The sequence below is a fragment of the Lutra lutra genome, chromosome 7 (assembly GCF_902655055.1).
Source record: "Lutra lutra chromosome 7, mLutLut1.2, whole genome shotgun sequence".
NCBI lineage: Eukaryota > Metazoa > Chordata > Mammalia > Carnivora > Mustelidae > Lutra > Lutra lutra.
In genome coordinates this window covers 138,057,722-138,082,813 of record NC_062284.1, presented here as the reverse complement: position 1 = coordinate 138,082,813, position 25,092 = coordinate 138,057,722, and the positions used below count along the sequence as shown (strand labels likewise).

The 25,092-nt window shown below is 44.6% G+C and overlaps 1 protein-coding gene across 3 annotated transcripts in view; it reads left to right on the top strand.

Annotated features, from left to right (window-relative positions):
* DICER1 (dicer 1, ribonuclease III) overlaps positions 1-24,850 on the top strand; it is a 68,740-nt gene extending 43,890 nt beyond the window's left edge. For 2 of the 3 annotated variants that reach the window (XM_047736080.1, XM_047736079.1), the window contains 16 exons: positions 1,092-1,224; positions 1,977-2,052; positions 2,877-3,016; positions 4,641-4,820; positions 5,062-5,275; positions 5,475-5,628; positions 6,546-6,728; positions 7,061-7,166; positions 7,564-7,739; positions 8,685-9,468; positions 13,108-13,263; positions 16,427-17,315; positions 19,177-19,445; positions 22,008-22,170; positions 22,257-22,332; positions 22,683-24,850. In XM_047736080.1, coding sequence (XP_047592036.1) covers positions 1,092-1,224; positions 1,977-2,052; positions 2,877-3,016; positions 4,641-4,820; positions 5,062-5,275; positions 5,475-5,628; positions 6,546-6,728; positions 7,061-7,166; positions 7,564-7,739; positions 8,685-9,468; positions 13,108-13,263; positions 16,427-17,315; positions 19,177-19,445; positions 22,008-22,170; positions 22,257-22,332; positions 22,683-22,848 — 3,865 coding nt within the window. In that variant the 3' untranslated portion in view covers positions 22,849-24,850. Of the gene's footprint in view, positions 1-1,091; positions 1,225-1,976; positions 2,053-2,876; positions 3,032-4,640; positions 4,821-5,061; positions 5,276-5,474; positions 5,629-6,545; positions 6,729-7,060; positions 7,167-7,563; positions 7,740-8,684; positions 9,469-13,107; positions 13,264-16,426; positions 17,316-19,176; positions 19,446-22,007; positions 22,171-22,256; positions 22,333-22,682 lie in introns of those variants that run through there. The other variant, XM_047736081.1, reaches the window with a different exon arrangement.
* The last annotated feature ends 242 nt before the right edge of the window (positions 24,851-25,092 follow it).

The window sequence follows — 25,092 nt, the reverse complement described above, 5'->3', positions numbered from 1 at the left end:
ACTGGTGTTTAGAGACCAGAATCTGGGCGCTCAGCGCTGGGCATGCTTATTGCCCCTGGAGCGTTGCTGCTGCCCGGCTCCTTCGAGCTAGAAGCGACATTTGTGTGAGTGTGTGTGTGTGTGTGTGTGTGCATGCGCGTGTATTCATGTGCGCAGTTATTCTCTGTCTGACTACCTATGTGTTGTTCCCTTCACTTTCCCTGTCACACCACAGGGTTCACTCTAGCTTTCCTCTCTTGCATCTTTATTTCTGACTTCTTCCGTAGTAAGGGATTGGACTCCCATTGTCCTCAGAATTGTTACTTTTATGTCAAATCTCCCCGAATCCAGCCAGTGTCCTACTCTGCAGGGCTGCTACTGTGTTTGGGTGCCCTTACTGCACAGGCTGTGACCTTACAGGGCGGCTGCTCATTCCAGTGCCTTCCGTGTACATGTCCTGCCCCCATCGATTACCTTCCTGTCCCAGCACCTTCCTTGCTCAGTCTCAGCACCCTTGGAGCTAACTAGCTCCCTGCCCTGTAACACTCGCCTGCTGCTGCTGTGGGGGAGTGGTGGGCAGCGAGGGTGGTCTTCTTGCTCTGCTGCCTTCCGTTGTGTCAATACTGGGCTGTCCTTCCAGCCTCTTCTGACGCCTTCCTTGCACAGGCCCTGAGAGTTTGTGGTGCGTATCCGATATTAAGGAACAAAGACTAGCAGCCTGTTCTCTTTCAGTGGATTCTGAACAGTATTTTCTGTACTCTCTGGTTTCATTGGACATATATCTATTGAAATTCAAGTTGTAATTTTAATTAAAATTAAATACAATTTAAAAATTAGTTTCCTAGCTGCCTCACCACATGTCAGGTGCTCAGTGGCTGGCCCGTTGGACAGTGTAGACACAGAACACCACTGCCGAGGATTCTGTTGGACAGCACTGTTCCATCTTATTCCACGTTCAGAGCGGTGGAGCCCAAGCTTCACGTATAAATGCCAATCCGGTAGCGGGGAAGAGGGACGTGCGAAATCAAACTTGAGGCTGTGAATGTCGATACAGAGTTTTTCCTCCGTTTCCCAGGTGTAGATTTAGCATCAGCATTTCTTTTTCTTCACAGATACTGTGCTAGATTACCAAGTGACCCGTTCACTCATCTAGCTCCTAAATGTAGAACCCGAGAGTTGCCTGATGGTACATTTTATTCAACTCTTTATCTGCCAATTAACTCACCTCTCCGAGCCTCCATTGTTGTAAGTTTAGATAAAGAAATGATTGTGCTTTTCAAGTATGTCATTAATGGATTGTTTTTCAGCTTCTCTACGCCAGCGCAAGTTACAGGGAAATTTAGCCTTAAATCTGTTCTTAAGCATAGGTTTGTAAGTCTCTTGTGGTCAGCGACATGTCCAGACCTTCAGTAGACTGTCTGAGTAGATAACCAGAAGTCCCCTCTAGGATCTTACCAATACCAACATTCAGCTGTGGCTTAGACACTTGAGGGACAGAATGTATTAGATATATTTGGGCTTCTCTAGCCGTTTTGTTGTTCACTCAAAAATCTGCCTTTGCGTGACTGCCATCCTTGGTCCCAGTACTGATTTCCAGATATCCCGAGGTGACTAATTTCTGTCGCACATGAAAATTTGTCAGTGCTGTTAACGTGTATGGTACAGCCATGTTTTGATATATCTTTGTTTTTTTGTTTTTTTCTTATTTGTAGGTTAGTGAAAATAAGCTACATTAAAATCTTACTGAAATGTAAATACATTAAAATCGTCAAATCTTCGTTATGACTTATCTAGGTTTTACTGGGCAGGACTTTTAAAAATGGCTGTTTCAACTCTGGAGATTAGGATTTTGACAAACTTGCTGGCATTTTTCAAAATAAACCACTTTGCTCTCATAAAAAGTTTGGCTTTAAAGATTCTGGTTTCATAGAAGTTTTATGTGTTAATGATAGATGGCTACATGCATGTACAGTGGAAATGTTGTTTGTTACTTTCAGGGTCCACCAATGAGCTGTATCCGATTGGCCGAAAGAGTTGTAGCTCTCATCTGCTGTGAAAAACTGCACAAAATTGGTAAGAGCGTTTGAAAAGCACACACACATAAGAATAAAGTTGAAAACATTGTCAGACAAAAGCATGCCAAGGACTTGATCGTTCTCTGAGGATTTTGTAGCGTTCTGACCTTGTCGCTCTCACTGGGCGGTGGTGAAGATGGGTGGATATCTGATGTCACCTGAAGGTCCTCTGATGGGCCAGCTTCCTGATGGCCATAGCTCGCTGCAGATGGCTGCGCTGTATTTGCTCCCCTTCCTGACCCCTTGTCAATACAGAGAAGTCTTCTTGTCACTGCTGAATCATGGACACTTGTGTTTCAATGGGTCAGTCTCTCAAATTAGTTTGCAGATTCCTCTTTTTTTTTTTTTTAAATGGGAAGCCTCATTTTCCATAGACTTTATGAAACAGTGGCTATGTGCTATTTTTGTTTCAGTATTATTGAACTAGTGTTGACACACAATGTACATTGGCTCCAGGTGTCCCGCTCAGTGATTGCACGAGTCTCCATGGGCTGCTCTGCTCACCAGATGTGCAGCTCCCCCCACCCCGCCCCGCCTCCGTTGGCACAGAGTGCTGGCCCTGTACCCTACACTCCGCTCCCTGTGCTGTGCTGTGTGTAGATGCGATGTTTGCCTCTTAGAACTCGAGGCCTTGCTCGCTGAATATATGAACGCCTAAGTAGACCGTCTGACACGTCACGTCCGATCAATTTGTGTCACGAAAAGTACAGATGCTTTAGGTTTCGTTACCTTTCTAGTTGCTTTCTAATACTACTGCTCTGGATTCTTTCGTAGAGAGGCAACATCTGGATTGTTCATGTTCATTGTCTTTACATTTCTTAGGGGAACTGGATGACCATTTGATGCCAGTTGGGAAAGAAACTGTTAAATATGAGGAAGAGCTTGATTTACATGATGAAGAAGAGACCAGTGTTCCAGGAAGACCAGGTTCCACAAAACGAAGACAGTGCTACCCTAAAGCAGTTAGTATTGGTTAGAACCGAATACAAATCTAGCCTTTCTGACTTTTTATTTCCTGCCCCATCAAATCGACATTCCTCTGCTTGCCTTCCCTGACCTTGTAATTTGGACCACTTGGGATCTCTGCTCACGTCCTCTCCTGACAGCTTCTCTCAGATCAGTCAGCCCCTCCTTCCCACCTGCACTGTGGCCACAGGCCCACTTAGGACATTGCTTTCGTTTTTCTTCTCAAAAGGAGTATGGACTCATTTGTCAGATTCTATCCAGAATGAGTCTGTTTCTTTTAGAGATATTTTGTGTTTCATTCACTTTAGTGGTAAGATTTTTGCTTTACTTATATTTGGGGCTGAGAAAGAAGGGGATTTGCAGGATAAAATAGGCACGTGAAAGGGTGCCCGCTCCACGTGTGGGGAGCCCGGCTAGGATGAGCGTGGTGACAGCGAGGGTTTGTCAGGAGCTAGGCTGTGGCCTGCCAGCATGCTGCGTCTGCCTCCATCTGTGGCTTCCTGGTGGGGTTCATACACTGTGACTTCCCAGAGTCGGACTTCTAGTTAGAGCCATGCTGGATTGAAGGACTTATTTTAAAAATATCTGCTAGTATTTCTTCCCCATAAGAATTGCAAACAAAAGCAAAAATCTTAGCCTAAAAGTGTGGTTCTTTTGTTTTATTTTTGCAATTGCGTTGGGTTGCTACTTCTTAAAAAGTTTTCACTTGAGCATTTTCAAGATTCAGAATCACGTCATTCTTTTAAAAATGAAGAATGTGACCTGTTCCCTGAAATGCTTGTTTCCCAGCCTTCCTACTCTAACATTTACTCCAAAGACCACTGGACTTGTTTCATGTGGTGCACATCATCATTAATAATAAAGTGTTTTAATTACAAATACAGTCTGGATTCTCTGATATTCTGTCACTGTAACCGTTTCCTCGGCGGTGTTTCTGTGCCTTCTAACTACACATGCCACCCTTAACGTCCCTGAGCCTCAGAAACCGCACGACTCCCTTGCGTGGGGTTGTACGAATATTAAAAGTTAAGAAACAATCTAAGATTCATTAAATTATAGTTTACTCCTATAATTAGATAGCCATTAAAAATGATATAGATAGGGAAGATATTCTCTTTGTAGTCACTGGAGAGAAAGGTCAGGTCATGACAGTCTTTATTGTGCCATTCCATAGGTAACAGAAAAACACTAGTGTATCTGTTTATCTGCATTTACACATAGGAAAAAGTTGGGAGGACGCTCAGTATATCAGAAGTTAATCAAGGTTATCTTTGTATAATCATGTAGGACTTTTAAATTTTGCATTTGTTTCTGATACTCTACAGTGTTAAGAGCCTAAAAATCCCAAGAAAGAAAAAGAATTCTCTAATCAAAAGAAATAATTCAAATGAATACTGTATATAATTTGGTATTCGATATCTAGTCAACAGTGCATAATGAGGTACGTGACCCCTGGCCACCTTGCGGCCTGAGGTGAGAAGGGCTCCCTCCCTGTGTATTTTCTTACCTTTTTCTCATCAGCTTTTAATGAAGCTAGGAAGAAATTTGTTTTCTTGCCATTATCTGGAAAAGAGGCTGTTACACGTGATCTTGATGCTTAGGTTTTCTTTCCGATTCTAGATTCCAGAATGTCTGAGGGATAGCTATCCCAAACCCGATCAGCCCTGTTACCTGTATGTGATAGGAATGGTTCTGACGACGCCCTTGCCCGATGAACTCAACTTCAGAAGGCGGAAGCTCTATCCCCCTGAAGATACCACCAGATGCTTTGGAATACTGACAGCCAAACCCATACCTCAGGTAGTCAGCTCCTTATGACTCCCATAAAAATACCTTTTTGATTTTGTTCTGTTTTAGAAGAAGGGAACAGCTATTTATGAGTAACTACCTTTTGTTACCTCAGAATGCTTAGTATTTTAAAGTCAAGGTGTCCCTTCTGTTTCCTAGATTGAAAGTGTCATTCCTCCTTTGAGGTTAAATATTTATAACGGGATAAAATACCTGTTAACTTTTGGGGATGCTCTGTTTTGTTTTTGCTAAGATCCCGCACTTTCCTGTGTACACGCGCTCTGGAGAGGTGACCATATCCATTGAGCTGAAGAAGTCTGGCTTCACGTTGTCTCTACAAATGCTTGAGTTGATTACAAGACTTCACCAGTATATATTCTCACATATTCTTCGGCTTGAAAAACCTGCACTAGAATTTAAACCCATAGACGCTGATTCGGCATACTGTGTTCTACCTCTTAATGTTGGTAAGCCGGGCTCGGATTCTGAAGTGTTCGCTGAGACTAGCTCAGAAAGGGGAGTCTGCTTACCATTAGTTCATTGTCAGATGCCAGAGAACTCTCTTAAAAGAGACAGCTCTGCCTTAGGCACATCCATGAATAGAGGGCGTAAGTAAGAATCTTCTCTGTAGTACATTTTAACAAGCTAGTCTTTTCCTTCCCTAAGTGAATGACTCCAGCACTTTGGACATTGACTTTAAATTCATGGAAGATATTGAGAAGTCTGAAGCTCGCATAGGCATTCCCAGTACAAAGTATTCAAAAGAAACACCCTTTGTTTTTAAATTAGAAGATTACCAGGATGCAGTTATCATTCCAAGGTGGGTGTTTAAGAGGAAAGCAAAGGGGTGGTGGTATTTCATTTCAGGAGATTGCCTTGCTCGCGTGGAAACATCACTGGGCTCTAGCATTGAGGTCACTAGTAGGAAGTTTAGGTGTCTCTTCCTGGTGGGCCTGTCCTCCCTGGTTGACCTCCTTTTGTACGAAACAACACCTGGAAGGAGCACCGTTGGCGGAGGGAAGGGTTTTACCTTGGGAAAGTTCAGACCATCTAAGTGATGTCGAAAGACTTTTTAAAAATCTTCATCCTCTTAATCCCCAAAGTCTTAAACGATTTCATTGTAAATAATAGCTTCCTAAACTTTTTATAAAGAATAATGGATGGTATTAAGTGCAATGAAGTAGTAAGTCAGAATAGTTTTTTTCTTATTTCGTAAAAATTAAGGGAATAGACTTTTTGAGCAATAAATTTAAATACAGGAACTTTTCATAATTAGAGTGCTGGCTGTAATTTAGTCTTTCTTTGATGTTTTTTCTTCTGTGTTAAAGCTGTATTTTAAATGTTAGCTATCATCAAACTATGAACACCGGAAGTGGGGTCTCAGTGTGTGTGCGCGGCTGGTGCCTTTCACGTGTAGCATATTAGTAATGCAGGGTGCCTGCTCAGTTGGTGGGGCGTTGACAGTTTTCTACCCTGTGCATAGTGGTGAAATGAATAGAGATTTAAAGGTGCTGTTTAGCATTAATGTGTTAGCGAAGCACAGATATTTAGAACGTGGTTAATAGTAGAGAATCCGTATTCACTTACTATAAATGTCTTACACCCACTTGAAATGTTTAGAATTGAAATTTTCAGTTATTTATTTTTAGCCTTTGAATTTACTCATAATTTGCATTTTCATAAGAAAAACATTTGTTGAGAATAGTTGTCTCTAAGTGTATTGTTTTTCTTTTGTAGATACCGTAATTTCGATCAGCCTCATCGATTTTATGTAGCTGATGTGTACACTGATCTTACCCCACTGAGTAAATTTCCTTCCCCCGAGTATGAAACTTTCGCAGAATATTATAAAACAAAGTACAACCTTGACCTGACCAATCTCAACCAGCCACTGCTGGATGTGGACCACACATCTTCAAGGTAGGGGGTTTCAGAAAGGACATCTGAGATCTCGTGCGAGGCATTATTTGCAGAGGTCGGTAGACAGATGTACAGGTTCGCTGTCCCCACAGCCCCACCTGCAGACTCTCTCAAATCAGGAGACTGACCCTTCACATGCAAGACTGCCCAGGGTGGGGTCCAGAGTCCGCACACTGAAGGGGCGGAACCACTGTGAAGCAGGGAGCCCGATACGAGGCTCCATCCCAGGGCCCTGGGATCATGACCTGAGCCGAAGGCAGACGCTTAATCGACTCAGCCACCCAGGCACCCCTTTTATTTTTGTTTGATAAAATATTTTTAAATTCTTACAGACTTAATCTTTTGACACCACGCCATTTGAATCAGAAGGGGAAAGCTCTTCCTCTGAGCAGTGCTGAAAAGAGAAAAGCCAAGTGGGAAAGTCTGCAGAATAAACAGGTAATGTGCTCATTGTTACTCGATAATTTAATATGTTGAAGGATAAGTTTGGCTTTTATATTATCAAGTGAACTGAGTGACATATGAATTTTTTGGAAGTTTCCCAGCCCTTACGTTTTGTTATGTTTTAGGTAATACTATGTGTTAACTTGTATTTGAATGTCTTTCTGGTAGAAGTGTGAGAGGTTTGCTTTTATACTTGGTTCATTGATCCATTTCGTCCTTGTAAATCCTAGGATAAATCCCATTTGGTCTTAAAGGATTATTTTTAAAAGTTAAATTTTTACTAGTGTTTATGATTTTTGTCTTTATCTGTTAGTGAAAATGGCCTTAAGTTTAATCTTTTATTCTTTTGTGTGTTTGCTTTATGTTTACCCACATTTTTCCTTATTCAAAGATACTGGTTCCAGAGCTCTGTGCTATCCATCCGATTCCAGCGTCACTGTGGAGAAAAGCAGTCTGTCTCCCTAGTATACTCTATCGCCTTCACTGCCTTTTGACCGCAGAGGAGCTTAGAGCCCAGACGGCCAGCGATGCTGGCGTGGGAGTCCGATCACTTCCTGTGGATTTTAGGTACGCCTGTGTCGGCAGCCGGCAAGAACGTGGGTCATGAAATCCTCTTTGCCAAAGAACTGAATTCAGTTCAAGTTTTAATTTTATATAAAATAATTCTTAAAAGGTTAAGAAGAAAAGCATGGATGTCTCATACGTGCAATAAACGCATCCTTTGACTCCTGTGTCCGTGTAAAGTCGCAGAAGGGGAGGGCGTCCCTCCTCCTCCAGGCGTGCCAGTCAGAGTGAAAACGGAAGCAGTTCTTTGTAACCACACTGATCTTTTAGGGCTGCTTCCTCTTTTATAAACATATATTAAATAGCACTTGCCTCAATATGTTCTTTGTCTTTTTCACTTTCTTCCCGCTAGGAAAGTGGCTGCATCATCAGGAAAGTCCTGGCTTACCCACTCTGATTAATTCGGGTTATCCAGTAGTCAAGACCAAGATGGTTCTAGGGATTAAGGAACGTGAAAATAGACTAGTACAAGTCACAACTGCGTTTGTCGAATACTTAGTACAGTGTCCTACGCTGGTTTAAATGCCGGAGCCTTTACGAGGTCACTTAATCACTTAGGACAACCTAGGAGGTAGGGGTTGTTAGCCCCTCTTCCAAGTGCAGGAAGCCAGGGCACAGAGAGGCGTTCTGGAAATGAGCATCTGGTTAGCTGGAGGGCCTGGGATTCCAGCCCTCACAGGGGCTCCAGGCCCGAGCCCGAGCACTGCACCGCACCGCGCTTGCCGAAGGGCAGCGGATGGAAGCAGCCCAGCGAGCCCCGTCCCCCTCCCTGATGGGCACCGCAGAAGTCCGGGACTTCTGGTGTCTGCCTTGGAGACTTGGTTCTCTTTTGAAGTGGAGCTGATTTCTAGCGATCTTTACTTGATATATTTGTCATCTTCACATTGTTCTCGCTCTAAGCCTAGCCCTTCTGAAGGATCTGACGGAGTCGTAAAAATGTCTTTGCAGATACCCTAACCTAGACTTCGGGTGGAAAAAATCTATTGACAGCAAATCTTTCATCTCAATTGCTAACTCCTCTTCAGCTGAAAGTGATAATTACTGTAAGCACAGCACAATTGTAGTCCCTGAAAATGCTGCACGTCAAGGTGCTAATAGAACCTCCTCTCTAGAAAATCATGACCAAATGTCTGTGAACTGCAGGACGGTATTCAGTGAGTCACCTGGTAAGCTCCAAATTGAAGTTTCAACAGATCTTACAGCAATTAATGGTCTTTCTTACAATAAAAATCTTGCCAACGGCAGTTATGATTTAGCTAACAGAGACTTTTGCCAAGGAAATCAGCTGATTTACTACAAGCAGGAAATACCTGTACAACCAACTACCTCATATCCCATTCAGAATTTATACAATTACGAGAACCAGCCCAAGCCCAGCGATGAATGTACTCTACTGAGTAATAAATACCTTGATGGAAATGCTCACAAATCTACCTCAGATGGAAGTCCCACGACGGCCGCGACGCCTGGTACTACCGAAGCTGTTCGAGCGCTCAAGGACAGGATGGGCTCTGAGCAGAGCCCGTGTCCTGGGTACTCCTCGAGGACTCTTGGCCCCAATCCTGGACTTATTCTGCAGGCTTTGACCCTTTCCAATGCTAGTGATGGATTTAACTTGGAGCGGCTTGAAATGCTCGGTGACTCCTTTTTAAAGCACGCCATCACCACGTATCTCTTTTGCACTTACCCTGATGCTCATGAGGGCCGCCTTTCATACATGAGAAGCAAAAAGGTAAGAGGCTGTTTTTATCTGGGACAGTTTGAGCACCTGGTCAGCTGCCTACGAGTGGCTTCGGGTGTTGGGTGGTTCTGGAGGATGGGGGATTGTGCAGGGCTTTTGGTGCACCCGCCCAGGGCTTGACTGCGATCTGGTTTTCACCGCTGCAGCACTTGGGTTTTGGGTGGGCATTAGCTGATCTGTGTGTGGCTTATTTATGGTAGGAATCCAGTTTCACCAGGACGGTTTGGGAGAATGTGTGTGCTGCCTGGATCCTGAGCGGGGCGTAAGGAGATGCGTGGCACGGTCACTCGGGCAGCTCGTGTTTAATTTCATCCAGTTCACCATTTACTCGGGACAGTGCCGTCTCGGCTCACGGGGCATACAGGTGTGGATAAAACACGGGTCCTGTGTAGAGGAGCCCATCTTCAAGGTTTTGGAGCATGAGGAAGGGAAAGAGTCGCCCTCCCCTAGCTCGGTGACTCTACGCGGTCAAGGCCGTGCCGCCGGAGAGCCCGGAGGAAGGGTGTGTTCCGAAACCAGCGCGGGTTCAGGTTTAAGGAGGACGCGCCACAAAGTTAGAATGCTCACCCAATGCAGAGAGAGGTGGCACAGGTTCCCGTGTACCTGCTTGACAAATAGCTTCTAAAGCTGCTTAATAGTCCTAAAGTCCCAGAAGGAAGGACTGTCACTTGTGATCAGAAGGCGTGAATGGAAGAGGTGCGCTCGTGGTGTGTGAGCACAGTGAAGGACCGGCCGAGCATGTCAGCCCTCAGGGAGTAGACTGGAAGTGCCTGAGACGAGACTAAGAAGGCCGCCAGGCGGTGCTGTGCTGGGGACGATCTTAGTGCCGGGCAAAGGAGTTTGCACTCATGTTGAATATTGCAGCAGGGACTTCTTTCTTTTATGAGAGAGAGGGAGGGAGGGAGGTGGGGGAGGGTGGGAGAGAGTGCCCAGCAGGCTCCCTGCCCGGTGCTAAGCGTGCTAAGCCCAGCGCAGGGCTCGATCTCACGACCCTGAGATCACAACCTGAGCCAGCCAGGCACCCCCTGAGGGACTCTTCATTTCCACGAGCTGGTAGCTGTAGAGGAGGGCTCTGGGAGCAGCGTGCAGCCTGAGTGGAAAAGCAAAACCAAACCGAGCTGAGCAATCCGTTGGGCCTTCGAAGACGTCTAAGCCAGTGGAAAATGGGATAGTCCAGGACTGTGGCAGAGAGGAGAGGGCCGAGGTGAGTAGGAGTTTGGTGGAAGAGGAGTTGTAGCTCAGCTAAGTGCTTCCTTTAGGCAGACAGCACTCTCACCACCTCACGTACATTAATCGCCTACTTTAGTTCTGTATGCTCTCATTTAGTTTGTAATCTTACTTAGAATTGCTATACTTACAGTAGTCCTGGCTCACAGATGAGGGGACTGGCACAGGAGACGTCAACTTGCCCGAGGTCACCTGGCACTACCAGCCCAGACGGTCTGGCTTTAGAGACCTCGCTCTACACCGTCATTCTCCCCTACGTCCCACGTCAGTCTCCCCCACCTCTGAAGTCCCTCTGCGACGCCAGACACTAGCCTCAGCATTTACAGCCCTTGCTTCTCAGCGAACCCCCGAGGGGTAGATAATGTGTCCCCATTTTGCAGAGGGGGAAGTTTATTAGTTTAGAGAGTTTAATTAGTTGGTATAAGGTTGCCTGCCTAACCAGAGCGTCGGGGAGGTGATGGAGGCGAGAGCTGGTACCCTTCGCCATCCTTCTCACTGCCTGTCGGTGTGATTAGGGGCAGAGAGACCTGCCGGGGTGGCCGTGTGTAAGCTGGGGAAATGGGGGTGACGGCGGCGCTCGTGGTGACAGAGGCACAAATGTGCGAATAAGGGTCAGGTGTGGGGTTTTCAGACCTCATGGAACATGAAGTGGGATATTCAGTGAGATGTTCGGATAACTTGGAATTTGGGACCGAGGTCCGGTTTGGGGGAACAGTCTTTGTAAGAGTGCTCATCCAAGCTGTCAGAGCGAATGAGATTCCCACCAGCTGGTTGCAGGAAGGGAAGGTCAGAGACCGAGGTTGAGTAGGAAGCAGCAGTGCCCTCTATGACGTAAGAAAGAAATTCGTGTACATTACAGAAGTTTCATCTGCCGGCAAAGCCTTGACTCCTTATGTCCTGTAGGAGTCACTGCTGTTCCCTGAGCCTGGTCTTGGAGTACGGCCTTCTCCGCGTGCTCACGCCCCGGACACCTTCTGCGTCCTGACCAGGCCTGAGCCCCTGGCTGGTCCGCATACAGGCTCCAGACACGCACACCCCCACTTTGTTCCTCTCTCAGGGCTCTCCCCGCTGCCGCTTGTCTGGTTCTGCCTATGAGGTGTTGCAGCTCAGGAGCGCCGAGCTCTTTCTTCCCGACCCCCCGTCCCTCCCCCGTGCTGTCTGACTTTGACTATGATGGCCATCTTCATCCTCTCCTGCCATCCACGATGCCGTCTCGTCGTAGGCACAGGGATGCTGGCGTTGATCTGAGCTGTTCCATTTCCGACGGCATGCTGCACGCGGTAACGTGTGCAGACACCTGTCCCCTCCCAGCTGTGTCGTCCGCAGGGCCTGCTCCTCGGTCTTGCTGACGCCATTCTCCCAGGGATGGCCGGCCAGGTGCCCCTCCCGGGGCGGGTGCCTGTTCAGTGGTATCAAGTTCCCCAGAAATGGGGCTCATGAAGTACTTCCATAAAAAGGAACCGAGTTGGAGTGCCTGGGTGGCTGAGTCCTTAAGCGGCTGCCTTCGGCTCAGGTCATGATCCCAGGGTCCTGGGATCGAGCCCCACATCGGCTCCCTGCTCAGCAGGAGGCCTGCTTCTCCCTCTCCCACTCCCCCTGCTGTGGTCCCTTTCTCGCCGTGTCTCTCTCTATCAAATAAAAAATAAAATACTAAAAAAAAAAAAAAAAAAAAAAAGCCGAGTTTATAGAAAATGCAAATGAGATCGACAGTTCTAGATCCTGGCTCCCAGGTTTTTACTAGATAGTTCTGGATAGAGAAGGTACGATTTGACTGAGCTACAGAGGACATGGAGTCCTTAGGAAAAACAGACCAGAGGGTAAGCAATGAAGCTATACCTTTTGCTCTTTTAAAATGGTTGAACAAAAATGTCTTGAAGTGCCATCCAAAACAAAGGAATGATATTTGAGAAAACATTACAATTAAAGTGATATTTGTGGCTTAGAGTCTAGGAGTGTAAAATTCTCTTGGCTCTCTTCAGTGCCAGTTTCCACTTTATAGCTAGAGTTTGTGGCATCCCCCCCCCCTTTATTTCATTGAGAATGTTGGGACATCTAGACTTGTTACGTGGGTTGTTTTCTGTTCTCACAGTCCCAGGTGGTACTTTGCGTTTGCTGTCATCACGTGGCGTTTGCAGAAGTTTTAAATTGTATGCACCCTTTGTTCTGACCTTATGAGGAATTTGCATATCAGTGTTTTCTGATCTGATTCTAAAATCAGATTCTCATCTGACTACACTGAAGGATATAGAAAATATGGGAATGTAATATTTGCCACCGAGAATAATTGATGACCAGTTGTAGTAATATGAAGAATGTGTAGCTAAAAGTATGTTTATTTGCCTGGTATAAATTTTAGCAGTGGTCATTTGCAGATAAGTATCTTATACATTTTTTCTGCTAAAGGTCAGCAACTGTAATCTGTATCGTCTTGGAAAAAAGAAGGGACTGCCCAGCCGTATGGTGGTATCAATATTTGATCCCCCCGTGAATTGGCTTCCTCCTGGTTATGTAGTCAACCAAGACAAAAGTAACACAGATAAATGGGAAAAAGATGAAATGGTAAGTTTTTAGTAACTGGAAGCATTTATCTTTCAGTGAACGGGAGAATTTTGTGCTATTAATTTCTGTGTTCTCTTTCCATGGTGTATTTATAATGGAGTAGGTATTTGATATATTGAATCAATTTCTTTAAATAAACGGTCTCTTCATTGAATTTAGAAACAGTGTTGTAATTTTGATGGGGGTCAGTTATATCATCATTTTCAGAGGCAGAAGTATAATGATGTCGCGACTCAAAAACAGGAAAAAAAAGCAAAACTCTGTAACATTTCATTTTATTATTACATAAAACAATTCATCCTCCCTCAGTCCTTAGCTCTGTTCAGTGACTTTTCAATGAACCATGATCTTCAGTCTGTGAAATAATTAATTTCAGTAAAGCCTTGCTTTATAGGTCAGGGTTTTTTCGGTTAGGACTCGGTCCTCTCCGGTGACTTGAAAAGAAAAGAAAAGAAAGTAAATCATAAAGGTTGTAGTTTTCTGGAAATAGTTTAAATCTTACCAATGGCTTAAGGCCAGACAGTAGGTGCAGTGTCTTCATTTTGTCTTGTCTGAAAGGCCACCAGAGGGCACCTCGGAGACCCTTGGAGCTGGAAAAGCCGTCTGTCCGGAGCCGGGCCACTGGGAAACGCTAGCGCCACTCCCAGAGCTAAAGGCGATCTCTAGGCCACTTTCATTTTGTGGACATTTATTTTGCATCAGTGAGAGACTGGATCATTGTTACTTAATTTTTCCTTCAGGCCAACAGTGAGAACACGGTTTCTTTTCACAGGTCACGCTTTCTAAATAGACAGGCTTTCGTGTCCTCTTCCTGACATGCCTGTGCTGGTTCTCCGTCTCAAGTTTCCCCAGGTCTGCTGCTCTGCGCCCCAATTTTGATTTTTACCCTTTTATGGAGTACATTTTTAACTCATGCAGTGTTCGATGTTTTACAGAAATTGAACTGCTCCAGAAAAGCATTAAGAGAATATATTAATGCAAGCCGGGTTAGAAAAATTATATTTGCTATTAACTTAGAAATAGGTAGAAGCTTAGAGGGAAGTGTAGAGATTTTGAGGACTTTAGAGAAGATATTGCATATTTATGAAAAACATTCCAGTAGTAATTATTCTACCTTGTAGTTTCATAATGTAATTGGCTTTTTAAAAAAATTAGCATAAAAGTGACATTGACAAGTCCTTTGGATTAAAAAAGAACTTAAAAAAATACAATAGAAATCTCTTATTTTCCTTTTCAGATGGCCTGGCACTTTGGTTTTGGGAATACATTAAACATACCATTCATATTTTCACTTGGTAGTTTATACTTACTGAAGTAGGCCCTTACACGACGTCGGAAGGAGCAGGCTTGCATTCCTGTTCTGCTTGACTCACTCCTCAGCAGATAGGTTTAAGAGAAACTTTGCATACGAATGCCCAAGTGGTAATAACTCAGGTTGAAAGTGGGCTTGAACAGGAGGAAAGAGTTTTATGCCAGTATTTTTTTTTTCCTTTTTTTTTAGGCGCTTGAAGTGTTCTCTGAGACCATTTAGTGAGTTAGAATCCCGCTATTTTGCAGATAGAGAAACTGAAACCCAGAGGCATTAAAGAACTTTGTCCAAGATCACATAGCTTATTTGTGATAAAACCTGGTTTTTTGTGCATGTGTGTGTCTGTACTGCCAATTTTACACTATGGTAGCATCTTACTAAAGATATATAAGGATTTTTTTTTTTTATTATTAAAAACTTATTCACTCTGATTTTTTTTTTTTTTAATTCCAGTTGCCTTTTTAAATGTTAAGGACCAAACAGTAGTCCAAAACATCTCATGTTACCCTCTGAAGGTATAGAATTTTTAACAGGAAATAGTTCCTAGGGATCTGCCACTGCTGTCTCTTTTCATGTTCTTGGAAAAGTTTTCTAAACATTTTTTCATTAAAAAAAAAAAGAACCAAGCCAACCCGTAAAGGTACATAGTTACCTTTATGTAAGTTTGTACTTATGTACATGGTTATGTACATACATGTACTTATGTACATGGTAACTTATGTACATGGTTATGTAACCATGGCTTGGTTCACTGCTCTTCTTTACAAATACGCTATGCCTTTGGGTCTGGCTTAAAATGAAATGTTGCAGTGTTTTAAAAATACTTGACAAAGCTGGAAAACTTTTTTGTCAGGAAATCTCTGGAAAGTTGTCCCTATCAAAATTGAAGCACACCCTCCTGCCTTTTTCTCCCCAAAGTATAAAGTTTTTTTTTTCTTTTATTTCTTGTGCAACAGAAATTTGGCATCTTTTAGCATTGCAAAAAAGTTACATCATTACTGAATCCTAGCCCATTATTAAGGTTGTCATTCACAAATAAGCTTTTGCCAAAGAAATTGGAATTAGCAAAGATCTTCTGACAGAAATTGGATTGTTGTGTTTCATGTTAGTCTAAATTTTCTTCTTTTTTTGTCAGTTATGCTATAATCTGTTCCTCTGATTACTGTAGCACAGTGGAGGGGAAAGCATAATTTCACAGATTTGTAACTTAGTTCAGTGATCACTAGTTTTCAAGTAGAGCAATCTAGTTCTACATTGTAGCAAATATACTTTGATTTGAAGTGGAAATGGGGACAAACCTTCAGCATGAAACCCTATTGCCTATTTTTAATATTCGACAGATTTTTAAAGTAATTTGTCTTTTTTTGTATTTATATTCTTTATTGCCCAGATAATGCTTTTTCTGGATCTGGAATTTAATTTTATTAATTTGAAAATCTTTTTGAAACATTTTAAAACTTTGTCAGCAAAATCGAAGACCTCTGTGATCAGCATGTGAGTGCTTTTACTGTGTGTCTGCTGGAGTAAGACTTCTTAGCTGAAGTTTTGCCTCGTAGACATTAATTTTAACTTTATATCCATATTTAAAAATTCTTAACGTAAGGCTTCATATGGGAGAAAGGTCATTTTATAACTTAGAAAATGAACATTCAAAGAACATGTTTTACTTTGTTTATATGATTAAATAACTTATTTTATGTTAATTGAAAACAAATGGCCATGATTTTAAAGTTGCCTTTTAGTATTTGTGGTTGTCATTTGAAATTATCCATAACCCTTGCTTTTATTGAGTTTCAAACCCTTTTAAAAACAGCAGCTATGTCTCCCCTCCTTCCCCATTCCTCCTCGTTTCAGACAAAAGACTGCATGCTGGCTAATGGCAAGCTGGACGAGGACTTCGAGGAGGAGGACGAGGAGGAGGAGGATCTGATGTGGAGGGCTCCGAAGGAGGACGCGGAGTACGAAGACGATTTCCTGGAGTATGATCAGGAACATATCAAATTTATAGATAACATGCTAATGGGATCAGGAGCTTTTGTAAAGAAAATCTCCCTCTCTCCTTTTTCAACCACTGATTCTGCATACGAATGGAAAATGCCCAAAAAGGCCTCCTTGGGTAGCATGCCCTTCTCATCAGATTTCGAGGATTTTGACTATAGCTCTTGGGATGCAATGTGCTATCTGGATCCTAGCAAAGCTGTGGAAGAGGACGACTTTGTGGTGGGGTTCTGGAATCCATCCGAAGAAAACTGCGGTGTTGACACGGGGAAGCAGTCCATTTCGTACGACTTGCACACCGAGCAGTGCATTGCGGACAAGAGCATAGCGGACTGCGTGGAGGCCCTGCTGGGCTGCTACTTAACCAGCTGCGGCGAGCGCGCTGCTCAGCTTTTCCTCTGCTCGCTGGGGCTCAAGGTGCTCCCGGTGATTAGAAGGACTGGTCGGGAGAAGGCCGTGGGCCCGCCTCGGGAGAATTCCAGCAGCCAACAAAAGAACCTTTCAGGGAGCCGCACTCCTGCCTCTGTGGCCGGCTCCCGCTCCTCGGTGTCGAGAGACCTGGAGTATGGGTGTTTGAAGATCCCCCCGAGATGCATGTTTGATCACCCCGATGCAGATAAAACACTGAGTCACCTCATATCCGGTTTCGAAAATTTCGAAAAGAAAATCAACTACAGATTCAAGAATAAGGCTTACCTTCTACAGGCTTTTACCCACGCCTCCTACCACTACAACACCATCACGGGTAAGGAGCCCCCGGCCAAACTCCGCTGCTTGGGGGCTGCGAGCTTGTGTTAACTGCACTCTTTCTGCCCTGTGTGTGTGTGTGCGCATGTGTGCATGCGTGGGGAAGAGCTCTGGCCTGTGCGTGTGCAGACTTGGTGCTTCAGATGGCCGGTGGAGGGGGGAGCAAGAGAAAAACGAGGGCGGCTTTATTTCCCTCTAACTCTGGGAGCACGTCCGGCTCCTCGCCACCGATCGCTGCCAGTGCGGCCCCCGGACCTGCTCGTAGGGAGGTCATTTCACGAGCTACATGCTTAGAGAAATTGGGGCCTTCCTACTTTGTTGTGCTTTTTCCATTTTTGTCCTTCCCCGGGAACTTTCTGATGCCTGTTTAGCGCTGTTTATGGTTCTTGATTTCGTATATTCTGGATGTATTTCCACATCCTTTTGTCATTCTTCCCAAACTAAAAGGCCCCTCTCGTAAGGTCATTTTAAATCTAAAGGTGTGTGGGGTCACCTGGGTGGCTCAGTGGGTTAAGCCTCTGCTTTCGGCTCAGGTAATGATCTCAGGGTCCTGGGATCAAGCCCCACATCGGGCTCTCTGCTTGGCAAGGAGCCTGCTTCCTCCTCTCTCTCTCTGCCTGCCTCTCCGCCTACTTATGATCTCTCTCTGTCAAATAAATAAGTAAAATCTTTAAAAAAAAAAAAAATCTGAAGGTGTGTGGGCTCAAAGAAGCTTCGGGGTGAGTTTTGGGTGCCTTGGCTTGAGCTCTGCGGCCACCTTCCGCTAGGCGCGGTCCTGCAGGGTCTCTCCTGCTTGACGTAGCGGCGGCCGGTGCGGCAGATGCGGAGGGAGACGAGGCGCCTGGACTGCAGTCAGCTTCGGCTTATGAAAAGCCTGGTTATTGTTTTCTCTATCAGAGTAGTAAGTGCTCAAGTCTAGAATACCAAAGCAGAGTATAGAGTGTGTAAGGACAACAAGAAAGGTTAAGATGGTCAGAAAAGCGTAAAACCGAAACGTGAAAACCGGCCTGGCTCTGGGCTAGAAGCGCTAGTGGCCTGGCCCTGCTTCCCTTTGTTTCTCCTTCCTGCCCTCTGCTGAGTGATGCCCCTGCCTTGGCGCTCTGGGTGTCCCGGACGCCCCACGTTGGCTGTCCCTGCCCCAGCCTCCTGGCCTGAACGGGCTCTGCTTGGCTGGGTGAGGAGCTGGGGTGCTGGTGGCTTGGGGCGCCTTCCGCCCAGCTGACCCGTGCTGGCCCAGGTCTGCGCAAGGCCACGGCTCTCCTTTCCCAGGCCGTGGTTGGTGTCCAGTCAGCATGTCTCGCTCATGTGGGCAGGAGGGTTTTCTGGTACTTACTGGGCGGGTGGCTGCTGTGACCCAGGAGTGGCGAGGCATGGTGGCCCCAGTGCACTCTCCCTAGTGGCGGGGGCGGGGTGCACGGGGTGTATTGGGGGCCGAGTGTGGGGTGCACGTGTAGCGGAAGGCCCCTGACGGCCGGCGCATGAGCGAGGCTGCGGCTTCGGCAGTACCCAGCACCCGCTTGGCCAGCACCGTGCCTGCGCGAAGGGCCTGACCTGATGAGGTCCCCTGGCCAGTGTCTTGTCTGCAGGAGCAGTAGCCTCTGGGCCATGGAAGGCTTTTATGACCCCAATTCATAGATAAGAAATAGGCTTAATTTGCCATTCAAATTGAATTTCCAGAGGCTCCAGGAAGTGTGACATGTCACATGGGTTGTCATTGAGGAATACAGGCGAAAACGAAGCCTGGTGGCATTCTAGGGGTGGGGTGGGGGGAGGTTCTGGGGCCAGACCTCACGGTGGGTTACCATGTGCGAAGAGTGGGGTTGGCGCGCGCCGACGCCTGCGCCCTGGGCCGCCCGCAGATTGTTACCAGCGCCTGGAGTTCCTGGGAGATGCGATTCTGGACTACCTCATTACCAAGCACCTTTACGAAGACCCGCGGCAGCACTCCCCGGGCGTCCTGACCGACCTGCGGTCCGCGCTGGTCAACAACACCATCTTCGCGTCGCTGGCAGTCAAGTACGACTACCACAAGTACTTCAAAGCCGTCTCCCCTGAGCTCTTCCACGTTATCGACGACTTCGTGCAGTTCCAGCTGGAGAAGAACGAGATGCAGGGCATGGACTCCGAGGTGCGTGCTGCCGCCGTCGCTTTCCTCCGCTTTGGGGCAGGGGTAGGGACGCGGGCAGGCTCTCCAGGTGGGCCCTTTAAGAACTTGACTGCCCCCCTCGGTGGTGCGTGCGGTCCTTCCAGGGGAGAGAGGGGGCCAGGGGCTGTCGGCTCTTTTCCCTTCCTGGTGCCTGGTCAGTCCCCGGAAAAGTCCTGCCGGCCCCTGCCTGCCCCCCGCCCTCTCCGTGGCGCTTGAACCTCAGGGAGGGCTCCGTGGGGTTTATTCTGCCTTTCTTTCTGTTGAAATGGGTCAGAAAACAGTTGCTGGTACCATCTCAGGTAAGTCTCACAAATGTATTTTCTGTTCTACTTGAAAATAGGAAAATCTCATTTAAAAACCAACCGTCTAAGTTTAACCATTGGAATTTGAGAGGCTTCTGTGGTAAGTTCAGCCAAAGGTTCTTTGGTGATGGAGCTAATTTTAATGTGTTTGTGAGCTATTTTGAAGTTTTGTAGTGAAGAATTTCCCTTAGATCTCTCCCCTCTCCTCTGACCCTTCTCTGCCATCCCTCTGCATACCTGTGTACCCAGGAGAGCCCTCTCCCTCCCGTTCTCCCTGTTCTGATGGCCTTGTCTTCCCTGTGTAGATGTCTTATAAGGAGTCAGAGAATTTATTCTTAATTCTGGTGGCTGTTTTAATTCCTCTTTGTTTAATTTGTACTTTGCTTCATTCATTCATTCATTCATTCATTCATTTATTTATTTATTTTTAATTGCACCAAATGGTGGCTGGGAACTAGTGCCTTTCCTTGACTTGCTGTGAGAGAAATTTGAGGCAGAGCTGCAAGGGAAGGTGTCTTTCCCTGTAAGTAGGACAGAGCGTGTGCCGAAGGGGGATCCACTTCCCCCCCGGGTGTCCTCCTCCAAGGTTAACGGTCTGAGTCAGAGGACAGCTCGCCGGGGACCAGGAGTTAGAGCCGCCTCATATGTACTCCAGCTATTTCTGCTCTTACTCTTCCGAAATGTTTAAGCTTTGAATTTGAGGCATTAGCTGAAATTGGATTTAAGTTCTCTTTTGATGACAGCGGGACATGCTGGTTCTGTTAATTTTTCTTCATTCTTTTCCTTTCTTTAGTTTATATAAACATATGTATTAGAAGTTACAGAAACTGATTGGAAATGGCAGTGGTCTGGCTTTTCTAACGTACTGTTGAATCTTAAGTAAGTCTCTCCACCTCTCTGGGTCTCAGTTTTTTCATCCGTGAAAGGAAAGAATTCGATAAGTTTTAAAATTCCTTTCTACCTCAAACTGTGATATATGAACAAGAAGCATCTTTTTCCCCTGTAACCAGCATTACAAGTGTTTATGTAGAGCTCGATGCGGCTAAACGATCCATTTAGAAATTTTTTTTAAAACTCCCAATGCCCTTTCTCTCTTTTTTCTCTTCCACAAGTACTTTGTGTTTATTTTAGAAAATACAAATAAGCAAAAAGAAAATTAAAGTTATGCAAATATACTACCTTGGATAAAACCAAAATGAACATTCTGTAGTGTTTTATTGCTAATGTGTATAAACAATAAGTATCCATAAAACAGAATTATATTATGCGTAGTATACCATAATGTGTTTTCTTCTCGCTTAATATTCTGAGGACAACTTTCTTTGTATTCTTTGGCGTTTTGACTTTCAGTGGCTGCACTTTCATCAATAATATATGGCTATGATGGAAAGTATTTAAATAGTCCTTTGTGGCTAGGTATTTGTGTTGTTTAATAAACATGGGTATGGTAAATATATTCAGTACATGCTTAAGATAAATTCCCAAAGGTGGGATTGTTGCTTCAAAGAATTGGGAACTTTTAAAAGGCATTTGATACATATCTAAGTTTTATATTACATTACATTACTTATTATTACATTATATATAACATTATTTTACATATTATATTTACATTATGTACATCTATACAACATACATTATATATTACACTATTACTGTATTTTGAACACCTCCTGTGTGTCAGGTACTCCCCTACAGTCAGTGTGCGTTAAGGGGTTTCATAAAAAGGGAACTTGGAGGAACCTGTTGTCCGGCAGGATTTTCCTGGGGAAATGCTGCAGTTTATACTCGCAGAGCAGTGCGCACCCTTGTCAGGCCATACGTGTTAGTGTTCAGCCTAGTCCTTGCAGGCCGCTAGGGGGTAGAACTGTTTTAAGATGCAGTTCTTTGCTTACGAGTGGATTTGAAATTTTTTTCATACATTTATTAGCTATTTCTAATTTCGTGTGGTTTTTGTTTTCATTCGGAAGGACTTTTTCCCCTTTGCTGAGCGCAGAGTAATAATACTAACAGGGGAAGGCATTTTTTGATCCCTTGAGAAATTGGGAGAAAAATTTTTTTTTTTTTTGGATAAGATGTTTGTGAAGAACCTATTACAGTGTAGTAGGTGATGGCCATAAGGTATTGTTACCCTTATTAAAGGGTTTAATAAAAGTCCCAGCCAAGAATAAAAACCCAGCACCGTGGAATGCCTTTAAAGGTGATCTTGTTGCTTACAAATCACTTTTCTCTATGTCAATAGCTTAGGAGGTCTGAGGAGGACGAAGAGAAGGAGGAGGACATCGAAGTTCCAAAGGCCATGGGGGACATTTTTGAGTCGCTTGCTGGTGCCATTTACATGGATAGCGGGATGTCCCTGGAGATGGTGTGGCAGGTGTACTACCCAATGATGCGGCCGCTGATAGGTACTGTTTGCTCCCTTCGAAAGAAGCAGTCATAATTAAAAACAACTATAAGGATATTATTCACATGACTTTTCTTTTGATTACAGAAAAATTTTCTGCAAATGTGCCCCGCTCCCCTGTGCGAGAATTGCTTGAAATGGAACCAGAAACTGCCAAATTCAGGTAAGCAAAACCGCACGTGGAAAAAATTAAGTTTCTTAAAAACAAGAGGGGGAAGAGTTGTCAAAGATGCCATAAACTAATGATTCTGAGAAATATTTACACTGGGGCATGCACTCTGCTCTCTCCGTTTGTAGTCGGATTGGCTTTCCCTTCTGCTTTGATAGAGTAAGGCCGAGTTAGAGAAGAGACTCGGCCGGTCTGCCGCGGCCGCACCGCTGTGTAATGCGCGTTTCCTTTGTGTGCCGGCCGCGTGTAGCCGGCCCTCTGCCTCCGAGCGCGTGCTCCGTCCTGATTGACAATAATAATAAATACTTCTGACTTCGGATTCAAGCTGTTTGGCTTTTTTACAGCCCGGCTGAGAGGACGTATGACGGCAAGGTCAGAGTCACGGTGGAAGTGGTGGGGAAGGGGAAGTTTAAAGGCGTCGGCCGGAGCTACAGGATCGCCAAGTCTGCAGCAGCAAGAAGAGCCCTGCGCAGCCTCAAAGCCAGTCAACCTCAGGTTCCCAACAGCTGAAACCCCTTTTTACAACGAAAAAAAAAACAAAAATGAAAACAAAAAAAAAAACCCACAAAAACCAGAATTAAGGGGCTAACTATTTAAATTGAAAAGGATGGTTTCAAGTCTATAGTGAGGGGAATGAATCGAAGGCAGAATTTAAAGTTTGTTTGATAACAAGATAGATTACAGAATAAAACATTTAACATATGTATAAAAATTTTGGAACTAATTGTAGTTTTAGTTTTTTGCGCAAACACAATCTTGTCTTCTTTCCTCACTTCTGCTTTGTTTAAATCACGAGAGTGCTTTAACGAGGACATTTAGCAAGTGCACGAGAACTGTTGACAGTTAGTTAGCTGTGCTTTGTTTTGGGGTTTTGTTTTAGTGTTTTAGTTTCATTTCTGTCTGCTCTGCTTAGCGTTAGGAGGCCAAGGAGGTTACCGCTAAGACAGCCCCTAGATTCCGGGGCGCGCCCTTCCCCGGTCAGCGTGGGCGCCGGCGCCGGTCCCACCGTGGCCGCTGCGCCCAGGGGACCGGTGCGGCTTGCAAGAGGAGAAGCGTGCCCACCCCGTCTTTTCTTTCCAGTTCTGTTGCATAAGAGGACGTCTCCCGGTCGCCATTGCACTTGATAGAGTAAGGGACAGGTTTTTAATGAACGCTGGCTGGCATGTTGGTGAATCAGGTCTTCGTTTTCTCATGTGACATAGTCTTGCATACAAAAGGTTCTTGCCTTAAAAGTAAAACCCTCATGGATATTCTTTAATTTCTGATCTTTTTGGAACAAGCTATTTTACATTCCCTTCCTTTTATTATGCATTGAGATGTCGAGCTAGAGCGGTATTTGCAACTCACTAGTGTAGTCGTGACGTAACTTATTACGGGATTATGTTAGAGATCCTGTCATATGTGTCCTGAAGGCATTTTGAAAACCAGAATATTATATATGTAGTCTATGGATTTTTTAAAGCACCGTAATAAAAATCTTTGGCTAAATACCCAATTTTGCTAAAAACCTCCGCCAGGTCGTTCCACTGACGGAGATTGTTCGTGGCAGTTCCGCCCGGTAGGCTGTTGCTCTAACAAGATAAACTCTAGACATATCACACCTAAAATATGCTGCAGATTTTATAACTGATTGGTTACTTATTTAAAGAAGCAAAACAGAGCACCTTTACCCTTAGTCTTGTCACTTAAGTGTCTCACTGTACTTGTCACACTGTTGCGTGCGTTCTTCACCTACCAAAGCCGCGCCGCTAATGCCGTGGGAGTGTAACGTTTGCGACAGACTGCCATCATCACGACACGCCTGTGATTGAGCTCATTAATGGAGGGAAACAAGCTCATGATTTCCATCTTTGGAAAAGAGAAAAAAAAAAAAGACATTTGTAGGCATTTGCCGAAGTTTCTTTCATTAGACTTGTAGGCACTCTTCACCTAAATACCTCAGTTCTTCTTTTCTTTTGCATGCGTTTTCCCCCTGTTTGGTGCTATGTTTATGTATTATGCTTGAAATTTTAATTTTTTTTTTTGCACTGTAACTATAATACCTCTTAATTTACCTTTTTAAAAGCTGTGGGTTGGTCTTGCACTCCCACCAACATACCAGTAGAGGTTTGCTGCAATTTGCCCCATTAATTATGCTTGAAGTTTAAGCAAGCCGAGCAGAGGTGTCTAGTGTTTTCCAGCACATCGCTCTGAACTCGACGCTTCGTGTAATGCTGCATTTTTCATTTTCGGTTACCGTTGAATACTGTACTTTTTGCTTTATCTGCACCCCCCACCCCCAGAGAAACACCTCTGCACGTGTGCACAGAGAAAACCGTCAGCTCCATTTTCTAAGGAGACCCGAGTGAAGGGGATGTTAAGCTTCTCCAACGTTATTTGTTGTCTCCAAACTTATATTTAAATTGCGATCTAAATTATTAAATGAGTTTTTGAGCAAATTAATTTGGGTAGACTCATTTTAAAAATATTTCTGATTGGGAACCTTCCGATTTCTTTCTTTCTTTCTTTCTTTCTTTCTTTCTTTCTTTCTTTCTTTAAAAAAAAAAAAAAAAAAACAAAACCTCAGCATAAGGTCTCCTAGCAAGTTAAAACCAAGCAATTCTTGAATTATATTAACTGTAAACATGCACAATTAACAAGTAAGTAAGGCTGGATGTGAATTTTACTTGCGAGGGTGATTTGTGATCACGTTAGATCGCGAATCTCTTCTTGATTTATAAACTACCTGATGCCAGGAGCTTAGGGCTTTGCATT